Below are 26,365 nucleotides of genomic sequence, written 5' to 3'. Positions count from 1 at the left end.
CTGAGTCTGCAGCGACTTTGCGGTCATCCTGGATGGAGATCAGCATGGTTTCTGTTCCGTGGCGTGGACGGAAACCTGATTGCACAGTCTAGGAGATTGTTAGATTCCACAAAACCAATGAGTTGTGAGTAAACCGTGCAGTCAATGAGCTTTGCCAGGAATCTGGTGTAGGAGATTGGCCTGTAGTTGATTGATAGGAGAGGGTCGATGTAAGCTTTGTAAGCAGAGTTTTGACATGCACAGTTTTGAACGATTCTGTTAAGTTATCATAGGTGAGGGAGTTGTTGAGAATGGATCGCGCCAATTATCCTGCACAGCTCGAGGTGAAGATTTCTTTGAGAAGAGAGGCCGGACAAGGGTTGAGGGTTGATGGGCTTGGAAGTACAGAAAAAAGGGTTCCGGGGTGGGGGTGGTTGAGTCTGGTAGAGCAGGTGTAGAGCGGGTGGACAAGATAGAAAGCTTGGCATTCAGACAGGGAGTTGCAGAGCATTTGTGAGGAGGCAGTCGGGGCTACGGTGCAGGGTGGGTTCAGGTATTCTCGGATGATCCTATGGAATTCTTTGCTGCTGGAACAGCAGTTCTGGGTCCTTTTATTATAATAGGCTTTTTTGGCCTTTCAGATCTCCGATTTGTAATTTCTGTGGGGTTGGGGGGAGGGGGGGGGACAGATTTGCTTTGCGGGGTTCTGGAAGCTCGACATTTGCGCTCAAGGTAGCGGTTATGGGTTTTTAGAGTCTTCAGGTGGGGGGTGAAGCATTTGGGGGTCGGCCCTTGGAAGGGGGCTTGGAAGGGGTTAGGTAATGATATCTATTGAAAAAGTAGTAGCATACCCATCCAATCTTTCATCGATATTATGGGGGGCACCCACATGCCCAAGGTCAGAAATGTTAACTGTGGAAGTTACTTGGGTGGCCTGCATCAGGATGATGTACTACATAGCTTTACTCTATGCAACATATTACACCAGCCACGCGGGGAATAGCCATCACATTTGAGAAACAGTTTACTTCCCAATTTGGGAAAGGACACGAAACACATAGGAGAGCCTTACATAATGGACCTCCACATTTTTCGAACAGCTTCAAGTGTGCGGAGAAGAAAAGACACCAACTATTTTATGTATTTTAGACTTTACCATGTAATGAAAGTGCATAAACAAGATACTCCTCGCAAGCCACTCCATACCCCCGTGAACTCCCCCTCAAGTCACCTATTGCACAATTTTGATCAACCCACCAAGCTATAATCATACAGTTGCCATACTTTACAGAATGGTAAGTGCCAGTAGAAGGTAGGCAGCAAACAGGGTTCCTATCAGATAGGGGGAATCTCTTGACACAGTTAAAGGACCAGGATTGAGATATAGCATGCACACTTACTGAAGACTTATCACTCAATTACAGGAATAAGCCAATACATTCATCAGTATAACCATATACCCACAAATTGATAAAGTATATACCCACAATATCGATGCATGTCTACGATGCAACAAACCCCAGGCAGATTTTATGTATCTTGCATGGATCAGCCCCGAGATTCTGGACACAAATGATCAAAACTCTTAAAAGAATTGTAGCAGCTGAGATACCCCCTTCCCTGCAAATACAGCTGCCACAACTGGACAGAACAAAAATGTGCTTTCTCTGGTCGTCTATCGATATTGCTAAATACTTTACTTCTATAACATGCTACAGGGGCCCCACACCCAAACATGACACATGGTTGAAAGCCTCATCTATGAGCATGGAGCTGGAATCTTGTGATGGCTCTCTACTGCCCGAGGCAGAACTTCTATTAGACACATGGACTGACCTACAATCAGAGGCGTAGCCAAGATTGTCTAACAAGTAGGACCTGAAGCTGATTTAGTTAGGCAGACTGATGTGGGATTAACATCTGTAAATGCCCACACAGCGCTCCTCAGTGGGCATTTACAGATTTTGGATAGGCCTTGCCCACTCAGGCCCTACCCTGTCTACACGTGTCCCTACTATCTGAACTATATCAAATGTATTACCCTGCAAACAAACAGGAATCTACAGGATCAACATATGAGCACTAATTATGAGAAAATATGCAGGATGAGGCGCGATTCATCAAGGATGCAGATTAAAGAGTGAAGATTCCAAAGACTAGTAACATAACAAAAAGTAACATACATGTATTATCTTGTAGTTCCATTTTTTTTTAAAAAACGCATTACAAGCTAAAAAGAGATTATGTTAGAAGTCGACCAGAAAAAACGTATGCCTTGATAATTTGTTGTTTTGTTCAAAATATGAATAAAGAAATGTTTTTTAAAAATGCTAAATGTGCTATATAAATACACAACAGAACGAGAGCTAAAGGTCTTAAAAGAAAATACTGAGGTAGAGGCCATGGGCTCTGGTTTTTCTCTTATTACTTTATTCTCTTCTTGGACTTGCCTTGACTGTGAAGTGTAGGAATACTCCAATAACGATTCTCATTCACTCTTCTGGGTTTCAACATTAGAAGCTCCATCTTGACTGGGACGCTTATGATTAGTCTCATAACTATTTTCTGTCCATCTCCAGTTTTCCCTGTCACTCTTAGGGATAACGTCACCAGGGTACCTACTCATTCTCGGTCGGCTCTCCCTTCCGCCAGTCTGGTCTCGCTCATTCCTTCAATGATTCTTCCTTCATGCCATCGTCTAGGATGGTTGTACAGTATTTCTGATTCGTCTACAATCGCAGATTGGTTTCAGCGTTATTTCTGGGACCCAGATCCACCACAAGATTTTCGTGGTCACGCCACAACGTTCCGTCTCTCTCTCTTACTCGATTCCAGGACGACACACGTCCAACTTCACTTCTTTCCCTCCCTCAATTCCTAGACACAGTGCACCTCCTCCTGCTTCTCGTTCCTCCTTGGTTACAGAACGCTACACATCCAGCTTAACCTCTGCACCAGTCGACAAGCCGTTTTTCAACTTGCAGTGTTCCACCGTCCCCCAATCTCCTCCCATCTTATATATGACACAGTCGTGAGACTTCCGTCAGCTTCTCTTCGCCTCTACTCCCCCATGTCGTCATCCTCATCCCAGGGCTTTTTAATTTAAAAAAACATTTACAGTTTCCTGTTGACAATCGCATATGCTTGTTGTTCCTTCACATTTGCCATCATCAAATATATTCTGAGAGGTACTGTTGAGATGTTTTCTAAGGAGTTCCTCACAGGAACAGAGTCGTCGTCTCCAAAGGCGAAGTCTCTTGCCTCGACACCTAGGGAGGGTGTTGCAGAGCAAGCTCACCTCCCTAGCCACACAGGTGGGGGGCTCCCTTATTGGGGATAAGGGACAAATGCTCAGATTCATCACACCCGCCGGGAATAAAGAACAATTCTGCAAAGCAACTTCTAGCAATAAATATGCAAATTTGTTTGAGTTGCCTCAATTTTTCAAATTATAAACAGGATATCGCAGATGTATTGCCTTGATAAAGCCCCTTCATTAAAAACTGTTGAGGGCAGAGAAGCTCGATCTTTGCGTTTTCATCATCAGCATTATGTTTATTTCCACTATAAATATTACATCTTGAAACCAAGCATAAAAAAAAGAAAAAAAGAAATTATTCAAAAGCTTCTGAGGTTATATTAAGTACACTTTAGCACATGTAGTATTGTTTAATTCGATTGAGACTGTACATATGTTTTTCTGATTTTAGAGGCCAGTCTGAGATAGCTCAGTAGGGCCGATCCTAAACGAGGAGAATCAACCTTTAATAAGAAACGTAGCACCAGGTGACACTGTTGAAAACCAGGCTCTTTCAAGATTGTAAGTAATGTTTAGCGTCCGATAGCGAAATAGACCAAGAAAAAAAAACTGTGCAATAGATCTTCACTAGGTTCGCTAAAAAGAGGAGAGCCGCTTTCTTCTGATTGCATCGACCATGAGGCCGTTGTTGCTCTTAACGATAAGCAATTGAACCTTCCCCTCTTAATTAAATATCTATCGCACAAAATGGTTACTCTAGCATAAATATTTTTGTAAGGAGTTTGAGGATATTATGCTGTGGCTTCGATTTGCAGATTTCATTATCTCTTTAGATTCCTGCATGAACTGCACAGATTTAAAGTGGATTTTTGCATAAAGCTACACTACCAAAAGAAGATTGTACTGATACATTACCAAAAGGTGTTTTATATTTCGGTATTTGGAAGTGTGTTATCTTGAATGAGGTTTTGCCATACAACAAAATAACTGTACTCATACTTATCCTTTTGAATGTTGCCAGGTTGGCATACATGACTATGAAACAGGTCTTCAAATGTTCTGAATGAATGAATACATTAATTTGGGAAGAATGAGTAAGTAGTTCTATTCCAAAAAAGAATCCATAAAACTATGCACACAAAAAATACACATTTCATGTTTCCACACAAATTCATAATTTTGTGTTTTATCTTATACACTTAATCATGTATAAAACAAACGCCACCAAACAAATCTATTCCTCTTAAAGTGCATTACAAACCAAATACACAAACAAAATGCATAACAAACCCGAATCTTTATTAACAAATAAATATCCTGTAAGAATAATTCATTTCAAGTTCTAAGTTCCCAGCAGCACCCCAGATAAGATTTGGAAATGGAAGTATTTTTATTTTTTTTTTATTTATTTCATACAGTTTATACAAATCTTTGAAATATAAAACTCAAGAAAAGGAAAAAAAAAAACCTCAAACCTAAAACGCAGTTTTGTTGAAATTACCACTTTCAAACTAATATTCAACCATATTTGTATGTCATTATTTTATACTTGTCTCTTTCTCCATCATCTTTTGTAACTGTTCTAAAAACCTCATAAGAGTTAGTGTCAGGTTTTTCAATCACTGTTATTCATTCGACGCCACCAATCATCGGCACTGTATGTCAAGCATTTGTCCGACTCTTTCCCCACTTAAGTTGTTCTTAAGTTTCTTAAAATGGGGCAAGAGAGCACTAGATGTTTTAGATTTTCCTCATTATACTTACAGAATCTGCAATTTAAATTTTCGGGTTGAATCAATCGTCTGTCTCAAAATTTCTTTGGTTTCATATAAATTTAATCTGAATTTCAGATAGAACTTTCTCAGACGTTTACATAGGCAAATGATCATGTATTTGGGTGTACTATTGAGACTTTTGGCTTCAGCAGGAGAGTTTTTCATACATTTGTGATTTGATCTTTTTTCTGAAGTTTCGATCCAATCTAATTGTAGCAGTTTCTTCTTTGCTGCATTTGGGTTTGACCATAGGGTTTTTACATCCGTAGCCAGTTGTTTCAAGATGTCTTTACATTGTTGTCTCCACATTGTTAATGTTGTCTTATTCTTTTGTTTATTTTGATCGATTAAAGCTTCAAATGGTGGCAAGTCAGCTTCTTCCAGGGTCTTCCTATATAGGCTTAATTTGTTCCACATTATTCAGGCATTTAACGTGGAAACACCAATTTCATACAGTACATATGCTGTGGGGCAGCCTTGGGGCAACTTAAGGATTCTCTTCCAAAACGTGCTTTCGCATCTGGCCCAAGTCTGAGATGAACATCCAAACATGCTTTCTGCTCCAAAAGTCAAGATTGGAACAACCTTACTCTTGTAGAACTTTATTATCGGTATGTAAGAGAATTTCCCATATTTTTTTGCAAGATCGTACCTTGAGTAGCGTGCCCAAGTAACAAGTGTATTGGACTTTATTCAGAACTTCTGCTCCCATTGTCCATCTCGGCTTATTTGTCTTCGCTCGGCCTCCCCTTTTGTTTGAGGGCGAGTATTTCCGATTTGCCTACATTGATCTCCAGCCCTAGGTCTTCAATAAAGCTCTTTAGTGCGGTAAGTTTTCTTTGGAGACCAATGGGTGTCAAGTCTAGAAGAACCATATCATCAGCATAAAGGATCCAGCTAAAATGTAGTCCATTCAACTTTGGTGGAAACGACAACACCATCTAGAGCAGAACCAACTTCTGAGATGTAGAAATTAAAGTGTCGCTCCTAGGGGGGACCCTTGTTTTACCCCCCTTTCTGTTCGTATGGGTTTTTTGTTAGATGGCCCTTGCTGTCTAAGCAAATTTGTATCAGAGTCCCGGAGTACATTTCTTTTATGGCCTGAATAAGGCTTTGTGGACAGCCTCTCGCTTTTAACTTCGACCATAATGTTTCCCGGTCGACGCCATCAAACACATTAGCAAGGTCTATAAATGGCAAATAGACTTTGTGGCCCGATTTGATGGCATCTATTTTAAGCAAATTCAAGATAAAAACATGTAAACTGCAACCCACATCTTTAATGAAGCCCGTCTGTCGTGCAATGAATATCTTTTCTGTTCTTATCCATCTCGTTAGTTGTGTTAAGAGAAGACTCGCAAAGACTTTCCCTACCACATCCAGAAGGGCTATGGGCCGATAATTTGCTGGATTAGCACGGATACCCTTTTTGTAAATAGGAACAATGATTCCACGTTTCCAAGTTGTTGGAATGCGGCCCTCCTTTATTATATTCTGAAAAAGGGTATCGCAAAGGTCTGTCCATTATTCAATGTCGTTTGTGAGCATGGCATTCGAAAGCCAGTCTGGGCCAGCTGCCCTTGAGGAACTGCACTTTTGTATACATTTGCAAATGTCATCTCGCTTGTTGGATAGATCCCATGGTTGGCTTACATTCAAGATTGGACTTGATGTTCCTATTTTTTTTAAGTTGGGAGTAAAACTATTGTTTTAGTGAGTAAAAAATCTAAGTCCAATTGCCAATGAGAGTATTTTATAAGCGAGTACAAAATACGTTTTAACTGAAAAACTGAAATATTTTAGTAATATTTCTTTCTTTGCAACTAGTTAGTCATTCACATTAAAAGATAGAGGTTTACTTCTTCCAATCAGGAAGTTAAAATAGTAGATTCTTCCTGTGGTTCTATGTGCACTACTGGTCCAAACATATTTTTTTTGCGGAGGGTATTTGTATTCCCCATTTTCAGTTAGTTAAAGTGTCAGATACACCCCTTATGTGTAGGGCTGGTTCTCAGACAACAGTAAACAATATTAGCTTCAACTCCAAGGCCGGGTATGTATCGGACAACGCCAAACAAGGCCCAAGTATCACCGATCCTTCGAAGATGGTTAAACAGAAGCATCCGAATGATTCTTAAGCTCTGAAAGAGGTTCTACTATTTCTTCCTCAGTTGCAGTACTCTTTCGCCCCAATTTTCTTTTTTTAAATGCGCGTTTGATTTCATTTGGCCACAATTCCCAAGACCCGACACAGACCATTAAGTTGCAATATTATCCACTGGCAAGATTCCTAATCGACATTTGTCATGACTCGTGCTGCAGCATGTAGGCCACATCTTTGGGGTACCAGGGTAGTTGTCAAAATGCCTTCCAAAAGGGAATTTCCACCACTGAGGTTAGAACACACCAAGGCTTGGACACCTGATCTGATAGGGTTTTCTGCAATGAAGGCTTGATTTTCCACAGAAGATTAAGTTGGTACCAAGCCATTTCAGTCTTCCTTGTAATCTTCGGTTTGATGGAGAGGGGTCTGTCTATGTTGAACCCAAGAGACTTGCCCCAGGTGGCCAGCTGAGGTGTGAAACCCTTGGGGTTAATAGGAAAGAGCCAGGTCTGGCTGTCGGGTGTTCATTGTTGTTGGTCAACAATAGGAATTCTATCTTGGAGGGTTTGAGATCTGCTCTCTGTAAGCAATGGCCATCCGGGACTAGATAAATGTAAGGCAGACTGAGTATGTGGGGGTCTTCGATGGAGGAAATCTTGAGGTAGAGCTGTGCGTCTTCTGCTTATTGGTGGATGTGCATGTTTTGTGGTGCAACGGGTGTTCCAAGTGGTTCCATGTAGAGATTGATGATCCAGGGAGAGAAGATGGATTCTTGCTCGACACCAACGGTGATGGGTAGAACTGGTGAGCATTGGCAATGGTAAGAGGGTGAGTACGATCTGGCTTTCAATGCAAAGTTGTCAAGGCCCAAGAATCTTAGTTTGGAATAGCAAATTAACCATCTGGTGATATCCTCTCACTTCAAACTGATGTTGCTACAAAGAGTCTCTCTGTTTATCGAGGGCAATTACTTCTGAGGCATGGTTGGTTTTCTTATACATTCAAAAATCGATTATAAGAACTCTTTGTATGTTGGTATTCCAGACTAGCAGATTCAGCCCATGCAAAAAGCACAGAATGCAACAGTCAGTTTAAGATTCCAACTTTCTTGTGGGGAATCTATTTCCTCATTTTGCCGAGCTCTTCACTGGCTACTAGTGAAGAGATGATTGATTTCAAGATTCTCTGGCTAACCTTTAGAAGTCTTTGTCGATTAGCCCGATTCTGTCTTCAAATTGAAAATTGCATTTGTACACTACATTGAGATCACTTTGCTCTGAAGACAAGATGTTTCTGGTGATTCTAATATCGAAGTGTACCCACACACGTTACCGCAGCTTTTCTATAGTGGCCCCAAGATTATGGAATTCACTTTTTAAAAACGTCTGTAAAATTGATCATTTTCTTCAGTTGGGCAAAGCTATCAAGTGCTGACTTTTTGGATAGTTAGGTTTTTGATAACAGCAGTTTGCAGTTGTAAGTCTAAGTGACAAAAAGGGTAAAAATGAACAGTTTTTGGGGCTGATCTTAACATCTTCGAAGCAATCGCTGGGATATGGTCATGAGTGTATTATAATGCATGGATTACACTAGTATTGGCTTTCTGGTGCACTGTGTTTTAGTAATAGTTACAATGATGATTGTGCCAGTCATAGAATTCCCTGTTTAACAATTGTAGGTCATGTTGAAAAGGAAAGAACGAGCATGTACCATTCTGAGATTGTGGAAGAGGTTATACAAGGCCACACCAGGGACATAGCTTTACATGATTTATCAGCAGATGGTCCCTAAAAGCGACTCTTACCAAGATGCAAATTAGATCATGAGAGCCTTAATATGGGTAGCTCTCACCCCAGAATTGTTAGGCCTTTGTTCCACGTGCAAACAGGGTATGAAAATCAAGATGCAATGAAGCTAGTTTTGTCTCAGACTTGCGCCAATGTTAGAAGATTTGAAGACTGCGATATTTGGGTGAAACAAACAAAAGGCTATGTAGATTCTTCCTATCGTTCTAAATAGGCAAATTAAACATTAAAAGGGTAGTTGCCACATTGGAAAGTCTAACTGTATAGGAAAGAATTTGTAAAGAGGTTTTTAAGATATTCCTCATTACTTATAGGCCCAGCTTGGAATAGGAGTAAAGCCTACATTAAGGTGGGCTCGAGATGCAGTACATAATTTCTTATACTGTCCACCCAAGAGATCTAATTTTGCTTTAAGGTTTAAGTTTTGTAACGGTTAATGAATGCATAGTTCGTAATGAGATCGTAATTATATGGAATATGCTTATTGTTAACTTATGATGTTGTGTGGAGACTTTGAAGCCACTAATCAATAGTAAAGTTTTCCTTGCATTTGTGCATGTTCAATGATCACACCTGAAGGGTAATCTATCCCGAACATGTTGTGCAGATCAAGTGTTGAAGATATGTTTTGATTAGAAGTGTATCATGACAAATATGAGGTATTAAGTTGAAAGATGAAATCATGAAGGCATACACATTCTCACCATGCACGTGGTAATATTTTGTAAGCAATTTTACTGAATAAATGCAACCTACTTCACAAAGTCGGTCTGGCCAGTGGCCCTATCCCTGTAGTGATTTCATGATTAGAAATGCTGTATCAAAACAGACATTTTCTATGACAATTATGTTTTATAATGATGGTAACCTCTTGTTGAGACAAGATTTTATGCAACATTTTTTTGTTGAAGGGACAGCCCTAGATTAGGACTTCCCTCGCGAAAGTTGAATTTGAGTTTCAGAACTTCTCATAAAACAAGTTAAATCTTCCAACACACAATGCTGTTAAGGGGATTCCAATGTTTCCACAAGAACAGTATTAGAGGAAATCAAACTCTTCCCAATCTATCAGCTTGTCTAGTGGTCTTTCTGGCAATCAGTGTGCTTCAAATCCCTGATCAATGCATACATCCTTAATGCTGTAAGAAATTACCTCAGAGCTCAATTTTGCTCAGAAGGTCTGGAATTCTCAAGAAACTGTGGTGATCCTTCAGATAGCAGCACTTCTGTCGAAAGGGGAGCCCCTTTCCATGAGGCTAGGGAGGTGAGGCTGCTAAACAATATTACCCCTGGCGGTGGTAACATGCGGGAGGATCTCACTGAGAGGGACTCCTCTCCTGGGGATAAGGACGCAATTTGGAGACATGGCCCCTTTAAACTACAACCCCGCAGGCTTATGTTAATGCCCTAATCTTGTGCACATGAGCTCATGTCCGAAACGATGCGTTATTGTAAAATATCAAACCACCCTGATGTCATAGGTACAGAGACGAAGAAGAGCTTAAAAACGCTACAATGGAACAGGAGGAAGGCACAATCAGCTGCTGTCAAATGGACTGCTAGGCTGGGGCCAGCCCTGCTATTTAAACTGAAAAGCAAAGAAGGAGCGTGTTCTTGGTCAGCCTCTGACCCGTCCGGCTATGGTCCGTGCGGTTCTGATATGGGGGCACTGTTGTACATCCAGAAGGAGAACCCGGCGAGCGATATGGCCGTATCGATGGCTGTAAGGCTGAACTTGGGCTTCGGGAGACTGCAGCGAGGTACCTGTAGTGGGTGGACCACCTGGCCTGAAACTGTGCAGAGATCACTTTCCGTAGTCTCAAGCAGAAATGCATAAGCGAACATGCGAAGAGTACAAGAGAATGTGTTGATGACGTGGCCTGTCACAGGTGGACCGAGGGGTCCGACTACTGCTCCAAGACTGCCAGCAGTAATTGGCCGTGCAGAGAAGCAGGCCGCAGAATTAGCATGGTAGAGGAGGCAGAGAGTGAGAACCTGCTAAACCAGTGAAGAGTTCCCTGGAAGAAGGAAACAGGAACAAGTACAAGCCCGGGATGGGGCCAGCAAGATTTGAGACTGTAAATCGTGAAGAAGCAGAGAAAGTAGTGAATCACTTTGTACTGCAGTTCCCTGGGCAGTTCCATGGTGCTGGAGAGTCAAGAGGAACTCAGGGAGGGTCTTCGTCATCCCAGTGGGGGAAAGCTAAAGGGTATAAAGACAGCGGAGTGTGTTAAACTCTCACTGAAAGAACTACAAGTTTTATTGAAAACTATAATGAACATTGGTCAAGATCAGAACCCAAACTTTGCTTATTGCAGTCACAGGGCTAGTGTAGGAGCTTTTGGACTGGGACGGTGCCTTTTGATTTGGACTTTCACCTACTTCCTGATGAGCATCTGAGTTGGTTTAATTTAGGTAGGGAACCCAAATTTGAGAAAGGACAGAGGTTTCTCTTTCTTTTGAATAAATGTTTATAGCAATCAACATGGCACCACTTGGTCGGTCTCTTCATTCCTTGTCGCCACAGCATGTAAAGAGAAGGTTCATATCAGGGTGTTGGTAATTAGCTAGAAAGGGTTGTACACTGCAAATGATGGGCTACAAGCCGAAAAAGATATCGGTGCCTAGACAAATGCCTGTGAGAGTGGAAAAACTGCAGTTTATGATAGGGACGGAAACTTATGGGTGCTTCTGGAAGTCATTGTTACCTAAACTGCAATGTGGGTTTCCTTCAATCTGTTGAAGCATAAAAATAGATGGAAGAAATAAATCTCCCAATGGTTAGTGGAAGCTTATCAAAAACAATATGATAAAAAAAACATTCAATATAAACAAAAGCAAGAGACCCATGCCAAAGACAAGCAGTAGAATGCCTTCCTGAGATAAATACAAACCAACTGCCAAGGAAACTCCTATTGTATATGTGCCCTGATAGCACGCTTATCGCCCCTAAAGAACATTGTATGAAGTCTAACTGTTGAAAGCACAACAAGGGAATTCACAAAACAATAGCAAACCCATCAAATTATGCATTTCCCTGTCCTTATAAGGTTCCCAATGTACAGCCCCAGGTTGAGGATATTGGACAGGTAACTTAACAGATGGAGTCCTCAGAGTAATTCCCTGGATTTGGGCCATAACCAGACTTTGTTGTCTGGGAGATTTTGCACTCGTTAGCAAATCCTCATCAGTGCCATTTAAAAAAAAATGTTTTGGCTTTGCCTTATTGGCAATGAAAAGGAAGCCAACTCTTTGATATGACAACGTGAACTATTTAATAATGGATAACTGAGTTTAGAACAGACTTCTAAGTGAAGAAAGGACGAAATACCATTTACATTCAACATTCAAAACATCAGCAGACCGCTCATCTTCAAAATACCCTCTTTTCAGAATGCCATAAAGAAAACGCCAGAGAATAAAACCCTTTCCAACTGTCCTCCCACCCCTTGCAACATGCTATCACAGGACACTCTCCTTCCCAAAGTGATGACAACATGCTGGGGTTTAGTAGTACCTGTCTGCCAGGAGGGTGTGCGGAATTGTGAGAGAAGAGAGGAGGCAGAGGGGCCTGCCTGTGGTCCCCGGGACTCCAGGGCCGAGATGAGATTCATGACGGAGGCATCGGGGGTGGCACTGCTTGCGTGATGAAGACCTGTATCGAACAACCCTGATAAACCTGAGAATGAGAACAAAGAGGAGAGCATTATGAAACAGCACAGGCACAACAGATACAGAATGTGGGAGAAATGGAACAATGAGGGCAAGACCAAATCCACATCTTCAGCCACCTTGCTACTGCACTGTGATCCTCCTTTCACTCCCCCCGGCCACCGACTTTCTTGCTCATCTTCTTGGTGCTATGACCTCTTTACCCATTTGATTTGTGCTGTTGGCCCTCTCTTCCCTAGTCTCCAAGGCTGACCGTCTACCCTGCTATCATTTATATTGGTGGTCTTCCATATGCTTCCACCTGTGCGTCCCCTCCTATTCTTTTAGTCTTTCTCCAACTCGTGAACCATTTCATATTCATAAGGGCCAGTCAGAAGTTTGAGTACATAGTTTACTGCCTTAAAAATGACAGCAATTACTGGCACACTATATACCATGCGTTTAATGTACGCCTAAATGAGGGGAAGTGCCGTCTGTTATCTTTATTTTCTCCTTTGCATGCCCTCTACCTCATCGCCTTTCCTTTTTATTCTTTTTATTTTTCACTTTTAAGGTGGGAGGAGGATTATTTTGTTAAAGGAAATGAATCATGAAAGGTTTGTAATAAACCAGAAAGTGTTAATAAAATAATCAAAAAATTAACTAAATAATGATTATTATTTTATTGACTTGATTTGGCCAATAGTGAAATGACCATATGTTTACACTCAGAATGCTTTACAGATGGTACAGTGGCACACCTCAAATAGTCGTAAATCTTGCAGAGCACAACATAAAGAGCAACTATTGTTGCAAATGGAAAGAGTTAATGAAGAGATGAAGGGACAGTATTGAGGTAGATGAACAAAGACAACATGGTGATTAGAAAAAGAAAAACTAATTTGTAATAAAATATCAAGGAAAGGACTTTGAGGAATTGCAAGAGCATGTAGGAAGTGGAGTGGTGGGAAGATGGGACGTTGGAGTCATTTCAACAGCACTAGGGCACTGCCCACAGAAGGAACAGAGAGGTACATATGCCTTACCTGCGGGGTGGTGGTTGGTTGCATAGCCTTGCAAAGGATGGGGGGTACCGTACGCCTGTCTGTGCAAAATATCTGTTTCGGGGTGAGAACTTCTGGAACCTCCATAGACCAAACTGTTGAGAAAAGAAAAAACAAAAGTTCAACATTTTGCTTAATATTAAACATTTAGTAGCACTCCTCCCCTCTGACCTCCCCCCCAGAAAAGAAAAACACCCCATATTTAATTTACTAAAGGAAACAAAACATTGAGACCCTAAATAGGATAAAAGGTAATTTACAGGCAGCCTTTGCAAGATTGCTTGTTGCATGTGGGTCCTCTGACTTGTCTAATATTTTTCTTCACTGAGTGGCCCATAAACACAGCATAGTAGTAAAATATTAATATTGTACAATGAAAACAAACTAAACTCATAGTTTTATAACAGATTGTAAATCATTTTTGTTGGACTTGCAACAGAGATGAGGCTATTTCGACACATTTTCTGGAAATGTCCGAGGGTCACTGTCCTCCGTGAGGGACATTAGGGAGACTTGAAAGTTTAGATGGTAGGCATGCAAACATGTCGGCTCACTTGGCCCTACTTGTAAGGGATATTTGGATAAGATCTTTGGAATCTGAACTGGCGCAAGAGGGAATTTGTGTAATTGTATGGAAGAAACTGATCTTGTGTTTAGAAGAGAATATGTGCATGGCATTGAGAGACTGGGACACTAAAGATTCAACTGAGCTCTCACGAAAAGGTGATGTCTAGAAGGAGAAAGTTGGACTAGAAATTTAGGAGAAGATTCTTTGACTGATTTGATTCCCCAAAGCAGGCCAGATTGGTAGATCATACACATTTTTATTTTCCCGTTTTTCTTTTTTTAGACCACAGCGTTTCATGTTTTATGTCCAATTTGGACCTTGAAGCTAGACTTAACATAGGGGAACTTCGGATGTAGCAGAAAAACATACCGGTTTCGTCATGTGGATTCCCATACCACTTACGATTACTTAATGGTCTCCTATGTTATGTTAGAAATGTATGAAGGGCAGAGCATCCACCCACAGGGCATCTTGGCGCTAAAAACCGAGCAGAACAGAGATTAACTATAGCATACAAGGAAGTGTTCAGAAAAGATGAGATTTCAACTATTTACGTCAAGCAAGATGGTTTACCGTTGCACACAGAGTGTGGAGAAGGGTATTCCATAACGTAGCCGCAGCTACTGAAAAAGGTTTGACCCCCACACCCCATATGGGAAAGTCTAAAACTGGGGAACCTAGGTACAAAGCGACTGCGAAGAAACAGAGTGCGACCAGGGACATACGGGCGGAATTTCAAATTGCATGTATTCTGCCCCACTCTCATATAAAGATGATGAACCAAACAAATATTTAAACTGGATACGTTTGAAGATGAGAAGCCAATGAAGTTTAGAGAGAACCAGAGAAATATGGGCACTAAAAGGGGTTTTGAGTGGCAATTCTGGCAGCAGAGTTCTGCAGCATTTGCAAATTATGAATTAAACATGTGGGTTGAGCAGAATGGAGTGGGTTGAGCAAGATGGAGTGAGTTGCAATAGTCTACTGTGCCAATCACCAGTGAAGCCACCACGGAGGCATGGAACTGTGAAGGAAGAAAAATTATTTTACACAGCATCTTATGCTTATAGGAGCTAGCCTGACCAACCGCAGCCACCTGAGCTGCATTAGAGAGTGAGGCAGTAACCTTAACTCCAAGATCCTGCACCGTCGTGACTGGAGGGGCAAGTGGACCAAGAGCTGACGGCCAGAAAGCAGACATCCATAGGGATGAAGCAGAAAGGGGCCAACCACAAGCACCTCAGTCTTGTCCTCATTCAACTTGACCCTCTAATAAGTTCTCGTTCATGGGAAATAATTACAATCCCCACTCCCTATCACGAGCGGGGTTCAGCGGGTTACCCGCACCTGTCAGCGAAGGGTAGACAGACGCTGAGTGTATCGCGCGTGCAGCCCCGGACATCTATGGGCATCATAGACTTCAACTTGAGCCAGTTATAACTCACGCCACACCCTCTAAACAACCCCAAAGCTGATTCGCAGTATCGGGCTGAGCAAGATCAAGAGTACAATGATTATTTGTGTATCATCAGCATAAGAGTAGCAACAGTCCGTGACAGTGGATGAGCCTGACCAAGGGTTGAATGTAGATATTAAACAGCATGGGAGACGAGGCAGACCCCTGGGGGACCGCACAAGAAAGGGAAATCAACGGGGGGGACAAACTGGTGAGAGCAAAAGTGATTGTGCTTGATCTGCCAAGAATGATTTAAGCCAGGCCAAGGGCGCGACGAGTGGTCGATAGCGTCGATTGCCGCAGACAGGACCAGCAATATCAGTGCACCCACTCCACCCTGGTCAACAAGCTGAATCAGGTCATCCCTCACTGAGACAATAACATTCAGTGCCCCGAACAGGCAGAAAGCCCGATTGCAAAGTATTTTAAAAAATATTAGCAGGTACAGCAGCATCCAAACATGGCTTTTTAAGAAGAGGATGGCATGTTTAATTTCACTAGGAATAATACCTGATGAACATGAGTGGTTAACAATCTGTTAGAGTAGAAGCTAGATCCAAGATGATATCTTTATTGACACTCAGAGGAATGGAATTGAGTGGCAAAAACTATTTCATTATATTCGTAGCTTGTATAATGTCCTCCACAGAGAATTGGGGAAACAAGACCACGAATAAGCATCTAAGATAAATCTACCAGTTAGCAGAGCAGCGACCACCATTCTTCCACATATGTCACTGATTTTTAGAGCAAGAAAGTGGAAAGGGAGTCACAAAGAGCTTGGGATGAAGTGACAGATGGCTTGAGATGACCTAGATGAAAGAGCTGAAAAGATTAAAAAGCTCTTTAGGCCGATTGAGAGCTGTTTCTACTTGTTGAGTATAATGGTTGTGTTTACCTGTCCTTCAAGTGATACGCATTAGTGACCTGGCGAAATAAGATTATATCTGCTAGAGAATAAGTATTCTGCCATTGCCTTTCAGCTTGCGTGCGCTTTTATTGAAGCAGCTTCAAGTCTTCAGTGAACCATGGTTCAGAAGGGTGAGACTGTTGCTTATGACATGCAAGCAGTGCCAAGCTGTCAACAACATTGGCAAAGGTTGAGGTAAAAGCAGATATATCAGCATATTGCAAGGTGGTACATGAAGTCTCAATTGCGGCAACCACATGAGTGGCTTTAACATTCCGTCACTTGCGCCTCATAACATTAGGTTTTATGAGATTAACAACATATAAACCAATCCTTATAGAAAAAGTAATGAGATGATCTGTCCAATTGACTTGAAAAGCAGGAGAGACCAAAGTGCTATGCTCTGAAAGAAATCATATTGAGAGTGTTACCTAGCTTATGTGCAAGTTCATCTATTAAAAATGCAAGTCCAGTGTCTGCCGTAGCTGGCAAAAAGCGAGAGACAGATTGAAGGTTCGGAACATTGAAATTAAAATCACTAACAGCCAATAGGTTGGAAAATCTAACATTCAGATCAGCAACCAACTCGACAAACAAGTCAAAACAAGAGGCATAATAGGATGGGGGATGATGAATAATAATTTTAAGTTGCTGAGGCAAAATAGCATAATCAAACTAATAGGGATCCATCCTTAGCGCATGGCTAAGGGGTAGGGCAGAAGCAGACAATGAAGAATTGTACACAAATACAATCCCACCACCAGGACAATCTGCTTCCCGATCACAACAAATCATATTTTAGCTGTGTGGGAGTGCTTGAACTACAGATGGCCCAGAAGACTCACAGAGCCAAGTTTCTGTGATACATACAAACTCTGGTGCATAATCTGGTAATGAATTCAAACGGAAAGCAGCATCAGTGTCTATAGAATAGGCATTCAAAAGAAAACCATTAGCTAAATTGTCCCCGACAGGAACTCTAACCGAACCTACCTTGGGAGTGCTAGTCAACCAAGAAGGCCAGATGGTGGTATCTCTCTGAGTCATTAAGGAGCAGCTCATGAGAAATAGAGCCCTGAAAAACTGTAGCATCATGTATCACATCCTAAGGCCAGTCTGGGCCACATACAGGCTCAACTTTGGTGCGCAAGAATCAGAGCTGGGTATCAGAGCATCTAGGTTGGTTGGTTTGTTTATTTATTTATTTGTAACGCGCACCAGACCCAAAGGTATCAGGGCGCGAGGATAAGGAGGTTTTCGGCTTACATAGTTACAAAGGTACGTTACAGAGTATAGCATAGTTTACAGGATTACACAGATACAATATAAGTGTACAATGTGGGTTACATTAGGGGTCACCACAAGCATGTGATGCAGAATGTAGGATAACCAACGCGAGGTCGGGGGAGATGCAGCAGATGGAATACATATATGTACAGTAATAGCTATAACTGCATTTAAACTAGGTCATATCCTTGAAGAGAGAAGTTTAAGGAATTGGCAAGTCTGTAGTTAAAGATCATTAGTTTTAAAATAATTAATGATGTTTAATCTGAAATGTGGGTAAGTTTGGTCCAACCTGAGGATAGGTGGGAGGGAGTTCCACAGATTGGCAGCTTTGACAGGGAAGCTACTGCCACTGATTGTCATCAATTTGAAAGGGGGTTGGGGGGGGGGGGCCAATCAGGCAGTTGGTGTAGGCCACTCTGGTAGGTCGGAGCGTGAGTTTTCTATTGAACATCTCCGTCAGGTAACGAGGTGCTGCATTATTAAGGCACTTGAATGGAAGTGAAGAAGTTTTTAGTCTAATTTTATCGATGGTGGACAGCCAGATTGTCTCCTTGCTGTCGATATATGTTCTCTTTTGGTCATTCCCAACGCTGCTCTCAGGGCATTATTTTGAAGTATTTGAATTTCCCCAGTTATGGGTTTATTGGATCCAAGGTAAAAGGCATTGCAGTAGTCCAACTTGGACAGCACAAGTGCTCTTGCCAATGTGATACAGCTGCTTGTTGAGAGGAAGGGGTTAGCCGATCTGATCAATTTACATCTGTAGGCTGTAGATGATGCCATAGCATTCACCTGTTTAGTTAGAGTAAGGCTAGAGTCGAAGTAAAAGCCTAAGGTTTTTACCTCCTAGGCGACCTTAAACGAGTTGCCACCTATGTCGAAGGAGGTATAATTATGGCAAGTTTGTTAATGTTGGGTGTGGTCCCTAGGATGAGGAGTTCCGTTTTGTCATCATTCAGGCATATACCATGGAGTGCCATCCATGCCTGGATGATGAGGTATATTCTATTCACCAAGGCCAAATCCTGATTGTAATCCCCTGAAAGTGGGATGAGAATCTGGTTGTTATCTGCATAGTTAGTGTAGGTGACACCAAGACAGTCCAGATTATCAAAGAGGGGCTTGGTGAATATGTTATACATTGTAGGGGAGACACTGCACGTGATGGGAATGGGATCAGCTGCTTCTGAGGTGGAGAAGACTCATGGTTCTTTTGCTTAAGAAAGATTGAATCCAAGCTATAGCTTGTTGCGAGAAGAGCGCTGCTGACTCGAGGTGTTTGCAAAGTACCTTATGGTCCACCAGGTCAAATGTTGCTGATAGATCCAGAAGAAATAGTAATGCACATTTTCCCAGGTCTCTCAGCTCATCGACCTGGGTCTTAAGGTCAATGAGTGCTGTTTCAGTCCCATGCTGTGGTCTGAAACCTGACTGCCGGGTGCCGCAGAGTTGGTTTTGTTCCAAGAAATTCTGAATCTGTAGGTAAGCCACCCTGTCAAGTATCTTTAGGAGGAATGGCACCGTTGTGATGTACTGCATTGTAAGGAATCCCAAGGATCCCTCACTGAAACCCTCCCTAAAGTCTCCTCCCGGTGGCCAGTGGAAGGCAGACTCTTCCTGATTCAAACCCTGGGGGTGGTGTACTGCGGGAGGGTCACCTGGGAGGAGAAGGGCCCAGGGTGGTGAGGAGATTCCATGGGACGAGACACCATATGTTTCCTCTAGAAGGAGAATTTTCCCATGGTACCTAAAGGGGTAATGGCTAATTGTCATTTTAATGTCTGTGAAAAACCTGAAGGTGCTTCACGACTTAGTGCCTGGGGATCCCTTATTCAGGTGGCCCGGGAAGGTCCATCGCTATTGGATCCCAACCCTGGGGGTGGACATGCGAGGGAGGGTCACCTATGTAAGGGGGTCCTCGGGAGTGGGGAGGAGACACCCGCAGGTGAGCCATGGTATCACCCATTTCCTGAGTTATTTACCCCATATTGCGTCTACCTTTATGGTATGCAACTCCCATAACTCCCCTCCTTTCCTTATCAGTCCAACTATTGAGACAAGGAAGAGGAAGACAGACTAGGATGATTACCACTAGTAACATGCACTGGCCTTGTCCCACTGATGAGGCCAGGCAGGGTCAGGCACTCAGTCACAGTCACACAGACCTAAAACTCGTGGACCGTTTTCAAAATTATAAAATGTGGCGCACAGAAAGACACAGAGAGCGAGGCAGGGGCAAAGGAGGAAGGCAAGCTGGATGGCAAAAGGGAGGAGCAGCTGAGAGAGAGCTGCCGAGAACCAGGGCAGGAAAAACAGGATGCCGAGACGCTGACAGGATGCAAGTTGAGGCAGGAGAAAGCCGGGAGAGTTCAGAGAAGAGAGCAGAGGGGCAGGCTAATCCCTGTCCATGAAGCAGCAAACTGCTGGTTTCCTCAGCGAGGCAGCATGGGTGAGTCTGAGGGTCAGGTAGGTACGACCCTGGCTTCGATGAGCTGAAAACTGAAGGGCGCGTGAAAGCAATCACAGCTAGTGAGTTCAAAGAAAGAATAGCCTGGTTTGTGATACGCGCGTTTGTGGAAGCTACAGTGTTACACGCAAGGCTACGCGTTGAAGGATAAAGACAATGAACTGAAAGCTTGAATGTATTTTGCCAGCGAGGGAGCTGATGAGAAAAAGTCACGAAGCGGTGCTGTGTGAGAAGGCACGTTGTTAAGCGCTTCTTGAAAGAGAACCGAACAGTGAATAATGAAAGTGAAATGTTTTTAAAGCCAATGAAGCAAAGGGCATGAGGGAAATACTGTGCAGAGATCCCTTAAGGCTAATGTGAAAGTGACATATTTAAGTGAAATAAGGAAAAGAGTGGCAGTGGGCCCGTTCTGCTAAACCAAGCGCAAGAGGCACGGACATTGAGAAATCAACCCTATTGTCAGAATAGTCACGTATAGGGGTGAGATTACTGTGCGGTTGCAAAAGTCTCCGACAGGTAAACATTGTGAAAGAGAAGTAAAAAGGTTGGGGAAGGTAGTTCTCCCCGAGCTCTGTGGGAAGCGGAGCTGTTTAGCTGTAAAGTGTTTCAGCCATGTTTAAATGTTTGAAGACAGGCCAGGGCAGCCTGTGCAAGTAACTAAGAAGGAACTTTGTGAATATCTGTCTGTTTGAGAATTGTCAAGCCGGGTGAGGGAAGACCAAAATAATCCATTTGAAGAGAACTGTGATGCATATTGAACTGCCAGTGAAATAGGCGAGGGAAGCCTAATAGATTCATGGGAAATCTTTGAACTGTGCATGAAAGTTGTAAAAACCCCAGTGAACTGAACTTGGGTAAGGGTGCGGTGAGCCACTTTCATTGCCATTCTGACATTCTTTTGGATACACTTTATTTTCAGACATTTTCCCACACTTAGTTATTGTGAAACGTGAGTTCAAGTATAGGTTTCTGACAAAGACTTTCCTTTGTTTGACTGACTGACTTGCACCATTTCATTTCTCTTTGATGGTCGAGACTACCCCATTATAGAATTAGGGCCAGCTAGGATGTCTCCAACCCCAATCAAACTTAAGGTGTGGAAACGTGTACCTTTTGTGTCTGTGTCCTTATTTATGATACCATGCTTGCCTCCTATATGGTGTCAGCAGTGTGATGCAGCTCAGCTGAAGCAAGTTGGGGAACTCTGAAGTTTCAAAAATTGAGTAACAGCCTCGGACCCAAGAGTAGCTACAAATGGCTCAATTGGGTTCGATATATGCAGTAGTAGGTACGTGTCCATCCTTCTGGGAGAAAGGGGGATTGATACCTACTGATTCGGTCCCAATAACTCCCTGTGGATGTTGCGTCCGACTAGCTCCCAAATCAGGACTGGCCTGGAAGTTTGGATTGGACGTATTGATCCCGATTTCAGGGAAGATAAAGGTTTTCTTACAAAACCATGGGTAATATAGCATTTGAAATCCAACCTGGGAATACAATGGCTCAAGGAATACTTGAAAGAGCTTTGTTGCCCCTGTTAAAGGACGAATTAGAACAAGTGGCTACAGAAAGAGGTAAATTGAGTTTTGGAGAGGCTGATAAGAGACCAACCAATTTTACCATCTGGTATTAGTGAAGAAGAACCAGATGATCTCCCTGTTTTGGCCTTTGCACAAACGAACAATCCCTTACTATCTGAATCCTTTCTGCAGGTAATACCGGAAGCAGAGGTTAGGGAAAAAAGGAGGTCCTTTCTTTTTCTTGAAACGGATTGTTATATATAGAGGAAATCTCAGGGGAAGTCTGTCTAAATCTCAATTGGTAGTACTCCGAAGTCACCGAAAGATTGTTCTTGAAATTGCCCATTCACATCTAACAGGGCGTCATTTAGGATAAGTAAAAACTCCAGCACAGGTTAGCTGAAAAATGTATTGGCCTGGAATACATGCAGAAATCAAACATTGTGTTCAGGCATGCGAGATCTGTTGGAAGACCAGTAAATATATTCCATCTCCAGCCCCGTTGAATCCGTTGCCGATAATTGAAGTCCCTTTTTCCAGGATTGTAATGGATATAACTGGTCCAATTGAAACACCTGAAACTCATGGACTGTGCTCCAAATTATAGAAGGTGGAGCACAAAGACACAGAGAGCGAGAAAGAGGCCAAGAAGGAAGGCAAGCTGGATGGTGAGACGGAGGAGCAGATGGAAGAGAGCTGCCGAAAACCAGGCCAGCGAGAACGAGACGCTGACCGACTGCAAGTTGAGGCAGGAGAAAGCATGGTGAGGGAGCCGTGTCTCCAAGAAGCCAGGAGAGTTCAGAAGAGGGAGCCAAGGGGCCGGCTAATCCCTTTCCTCCATGCGCCAGCAAACTGTTTCCTCCCTGGGGCAGTGAAGCCAGCTGGGAGTGTCTGAGGGGCAGGTTTGCAAGACCCTCACCTCAGACCGGCTTGTGATATGCGCCATTGTGGGAAGCTATAGTGTTACACACAAGGCTATGTGGGAAGCTATAGTGTTACACACAAGGCTATATGTTGAAGGATAAAGACATTGAACTGAAAGCTTGAATGTATTTAACCGATGAGAAATAAAGTAACAGAGCGGTGCCATGTGAGAAGGCATGTTAAACGCTTTTTGAAGGACTAGAGAAAGCTTGACATTTACAGACCATACTACCCTGGTCTACCTCTTTCCTCTCAGGTAGAAACAGACTGCACAGATATGCCATTAGTCACATGGAATTTCACTTGCATGGTAGCACCGACTTATGATAAAACTAGCCAACAACACCCAGAGTATCTACAAACCTCTCCTATGTAGATATCAACACCAGCCAAATCTAGCCAGAGGGTAAATCATTAATAAAGTTTTGGTTGGTGTAAACACTAAAACGCAACACAGGCAGAATGGATTTATGGTTTGCTCCACCAAGTCAACAAACCCCACAATGAATCTATGGCCTGACAAGATAGAACAAATGCCCCAAATCTAATTTCACATTTAAAAACTTTGCAGTTACAATGGACAACTCTAAATATGGACCCACAAGTAACTGCTTTGATTCAAAACGTTTCTTCCACTTGGGGACTAGAAGGCTCAATGTTATATGTGAAGATTCTGCACCGATCATTGTGCAATCTTAATCGTCCGATCAAGTCTGGTCTAGGCCAAAAGGTTCTAGACAGACCTTCCAGACTACCTGATGAGACTTCAGAGAATTCATAACGCTGTGGCCAGACTACGATTAGTAATGTCATTTTTATATAGCACTACACACCCATAGGTCTCAGAGCACTGATATAACAGAAGACATTCTTATCCCACAAGGTGGTAATGAGAACATAAAGATCGGTATGGACATACCCAGTGCAACAGTCCGTAAACTGGAAAACTGTTAAACATAGGAGTGTTAGAAACGTGTACGTGCCAGGTAGAATTCTTAGGTCATGCAATTTGGCTTATATCAAAGGGACACGATACAGTAAGAGTTGCCAATGAGGTGCCTTCATTCCAATGATGGCCACTAATCTATAATTCAATGCCAAAATGACTACCCACCCTTGAGAATCATCTGACATTCCAAACGTGACTGAAAGCCCGATTTTTCGAAGAAGTACTAGAAATTGGGCACACGCTATGGCAAGTATACATGCAGGTCTCCTCTCCGATGGGGCATATCCCACTCAACTCGGCACACCTGTACACCACAGACAGATTTTAAATCCATGAAGTTTACTCAGTTCCCTGAAGACAATCTCAAAGCAATTTAGTCAACTGATTTGGCCACATATTTTTTTAACTTACTGGTTTAGGTAGTGCTTAAAACAAAAACATGCAAGCCTGCTCAGCCAGGTGAAGTTGTTGAACAATCAAAGATATGGTCTAAGAAGTTAGATTGGACAAGTGACAAGCTGTGTTTTTGGCATTCATCTCACTTTCATTCAATTCCCCTATGTGTTAGAATGCATGGTGGTAAGACCATTATGACCAGGTGTATCCAAGTGTATCTAGCTAATCACAAATTGAAGAACAGTTGCATGCTTCTTCTAACACACTGTCGCAACTATAACCCCCGTCTCTGACACTTGCATTTTTGGATTTCCTCAATCACGATTGTCTACATCTTGATCATTGTTCATAATATCCACGGTTAGGGATATGGAGGTGAACAGAGGTCGCTACCTCACGATTGTGTACATAACAATGGGAAGAAGTCCAGTCACTTGCACATTGCAACATCAATCCCAGGCGGTATTGGGGCAAACAGAACATGGCTTCGCTGGGTAATCCTGGACCATGAGGAGATGCAAACCTGTAGGATTGTGTGTGCCATGTTAGATACCAAATGTCTGCTAGGGATGAAAGTGCTTTAAAACTAGGTGACTTTCCTCATTTGCACATTACTTGTGCATTTTTCCCTGTGGTCATTTTGGTCGAATTATATTTATTTGTATTAAATGAAGGGCCTCTCCCCATCCTCACCACCTCCACCCTGATATGGGATACATTACTCACCGTAATCGTATTTCTGATGCTTGTATCTGCTTAGATTCACATGCTGTGCATAGGCCGACATCTAGTGGAAGCTGCGGATTATTACAGTTTGTTTTTCGAAGTCGAAAAATGGGCGTCGACACAGGGCGTGCCAGTAATACTATCCCTAGTGTGACGTCCCCTGTACCCATGATCCCTCACGCGTCTAGGATCCCCAGATTGTGTTTTTCCTGACATGAGGTAGCATGAGGAGTAGCGTGAGTACAGATAGTCCAAGCAGATAGACAGAAAGGTAAGACTACAAGCAACCATGCGCCTTCTCTCGGAGGGGAGGAAGGGTGGGTCGCATGTGAATCTAAGCAGATACAAGCATCAGAAATACGATTACGGTGAGTAATGTATCCCTTCTGAGGCTTGTGGAATCTGCTTAGATCACATGCTGTGCATAGATTAGCGAGCAGTACCAGAAGAAGGAGGTGGGATGTGAGAAGGGTCATGAGCAAACAGGTGTCTTAGAACCGCTTGTCCCACTTGTGTATCTGCCTTGGAATGAGTGTCAATGCAGTAATGCTGAGTAAAAGTGTGAATAGAGCTCCAAGTAGCCGCTTTGCAAATGGTGTCAAGGGGAACATTTGCAATGAAAGCCAGAGTGGCCCCAATGCCTCTGGTAGAGTGGGCCCTTGGCGTAAAAGGCAGAGTCTTTTTAGAAAGAGAGTAACACAGCTGTATACAGTTGATAATCCACTTTGAGATAGCGCCCTTAGAGACGCGATCCCCCTCTCTGCCTGTAGCTACGGAGACAAACAGTTGATCTGTCTTTCTTAGCGGTCTGGTTTTATTTACATAGTATAAGACCGCCCTACGCACATCTAGGGTGTGTAGTTTTACCTCAGCTGAGCTTTGTGGGTTTTGGAAGAAAGCCGGAAGCTCGATGGACTGGTTTACATGGAACTTGGATATGAATTTTGGTGAGAATCTAGGGTGTGTGCGTAAAACCAGTTTGTCCTTGTGGATAGTAAAGAAAGGATCTTGCACTGACAGAGCCTGAATTTCACTGACCCTTCTTATGGAGGTAATGGCTACTAAGAAGGCCGTTTTATAAGTCAGGTGTTTGAGACTACTTTTATGCATGGGTTCGAAGGGGGGCCCCATGAGCTTAGATAGCACCACATTGAGATCCCATCCTGGCGGTGGGTTCGAGATAGGAGGGTGAAGTCTCTTTACTCCTTCCATGAAGGCTTTAACCACTGGTACTTTCCACCACGAAACCTTGTTATGGGATGTGGTGTAGGCTGAGAGGGCTGCCAGGTGTACTTTCAGAGAGTTAAAAACCAACCCTGCATCCAGCAGGTGGAGCATGTATGTTACAACGTTGGAAGGAGTGCAATCAACCGGGTTGATTTGTTTACTCTGGCACCAGATAACGAATCTTTTCCACTTGTCAAAGTAACAGTGCCTTGTATTTGGTTTCCTGGACTCTTTTAGAATGTCCATACACCTCTGTGGTAATTTGAGATGTCCAAACTCTATGACTTCAGGAGCC

At 42.8% G+C, this 26,365-nt stretch overlaps 1 protein-coding gene across 1 annotated transcript in view; it reads right to left on the bottom strand.

Moving 5' to 3' along the window:
* PRR12 (proline rich 12) overlaps positions 1–26,365 on the bottom strand; it is an 886,666-nt gene that overhangs the window by 635,647 nt on the left and 224,654 nt on the right. Inside the window, exons 2-3 of the mRNA XM_069605180.1 lie at positions 13,620–13,732; positions 12,440–12,601 (exon numbers count right to left, since the gene is read on the bottom strand). Of these exons, the coding sequence (XP_069461281.1) occupies positions 12,440–12,601; positions 13,620–13,732 (275 nt within the window). The remainder of the gene's footprint in view (positions 1–12,439; positions 12,602–13,619; positions 13,733–26,365) is intronic.

The sequence above is a fragment of the Ambystoma mexicanum genome, chromosome 1p (assembly GCF_040938575.1).
Source record: "Ambystoma mexicanum isolate Mex_15411 chromosome 1p, UKY_AmexF1_1, whole genome shotgun sequence".
Lineage (NCBI taxonomy): Eukaryota > Metazoa > Chordata > Amphibia > Caudata > Ambystomatidae > Ambystoma > Ambystoma mexicanum.
This window is presented reverse-complemented; position numbering and strand designations above follow the sequence as displayed.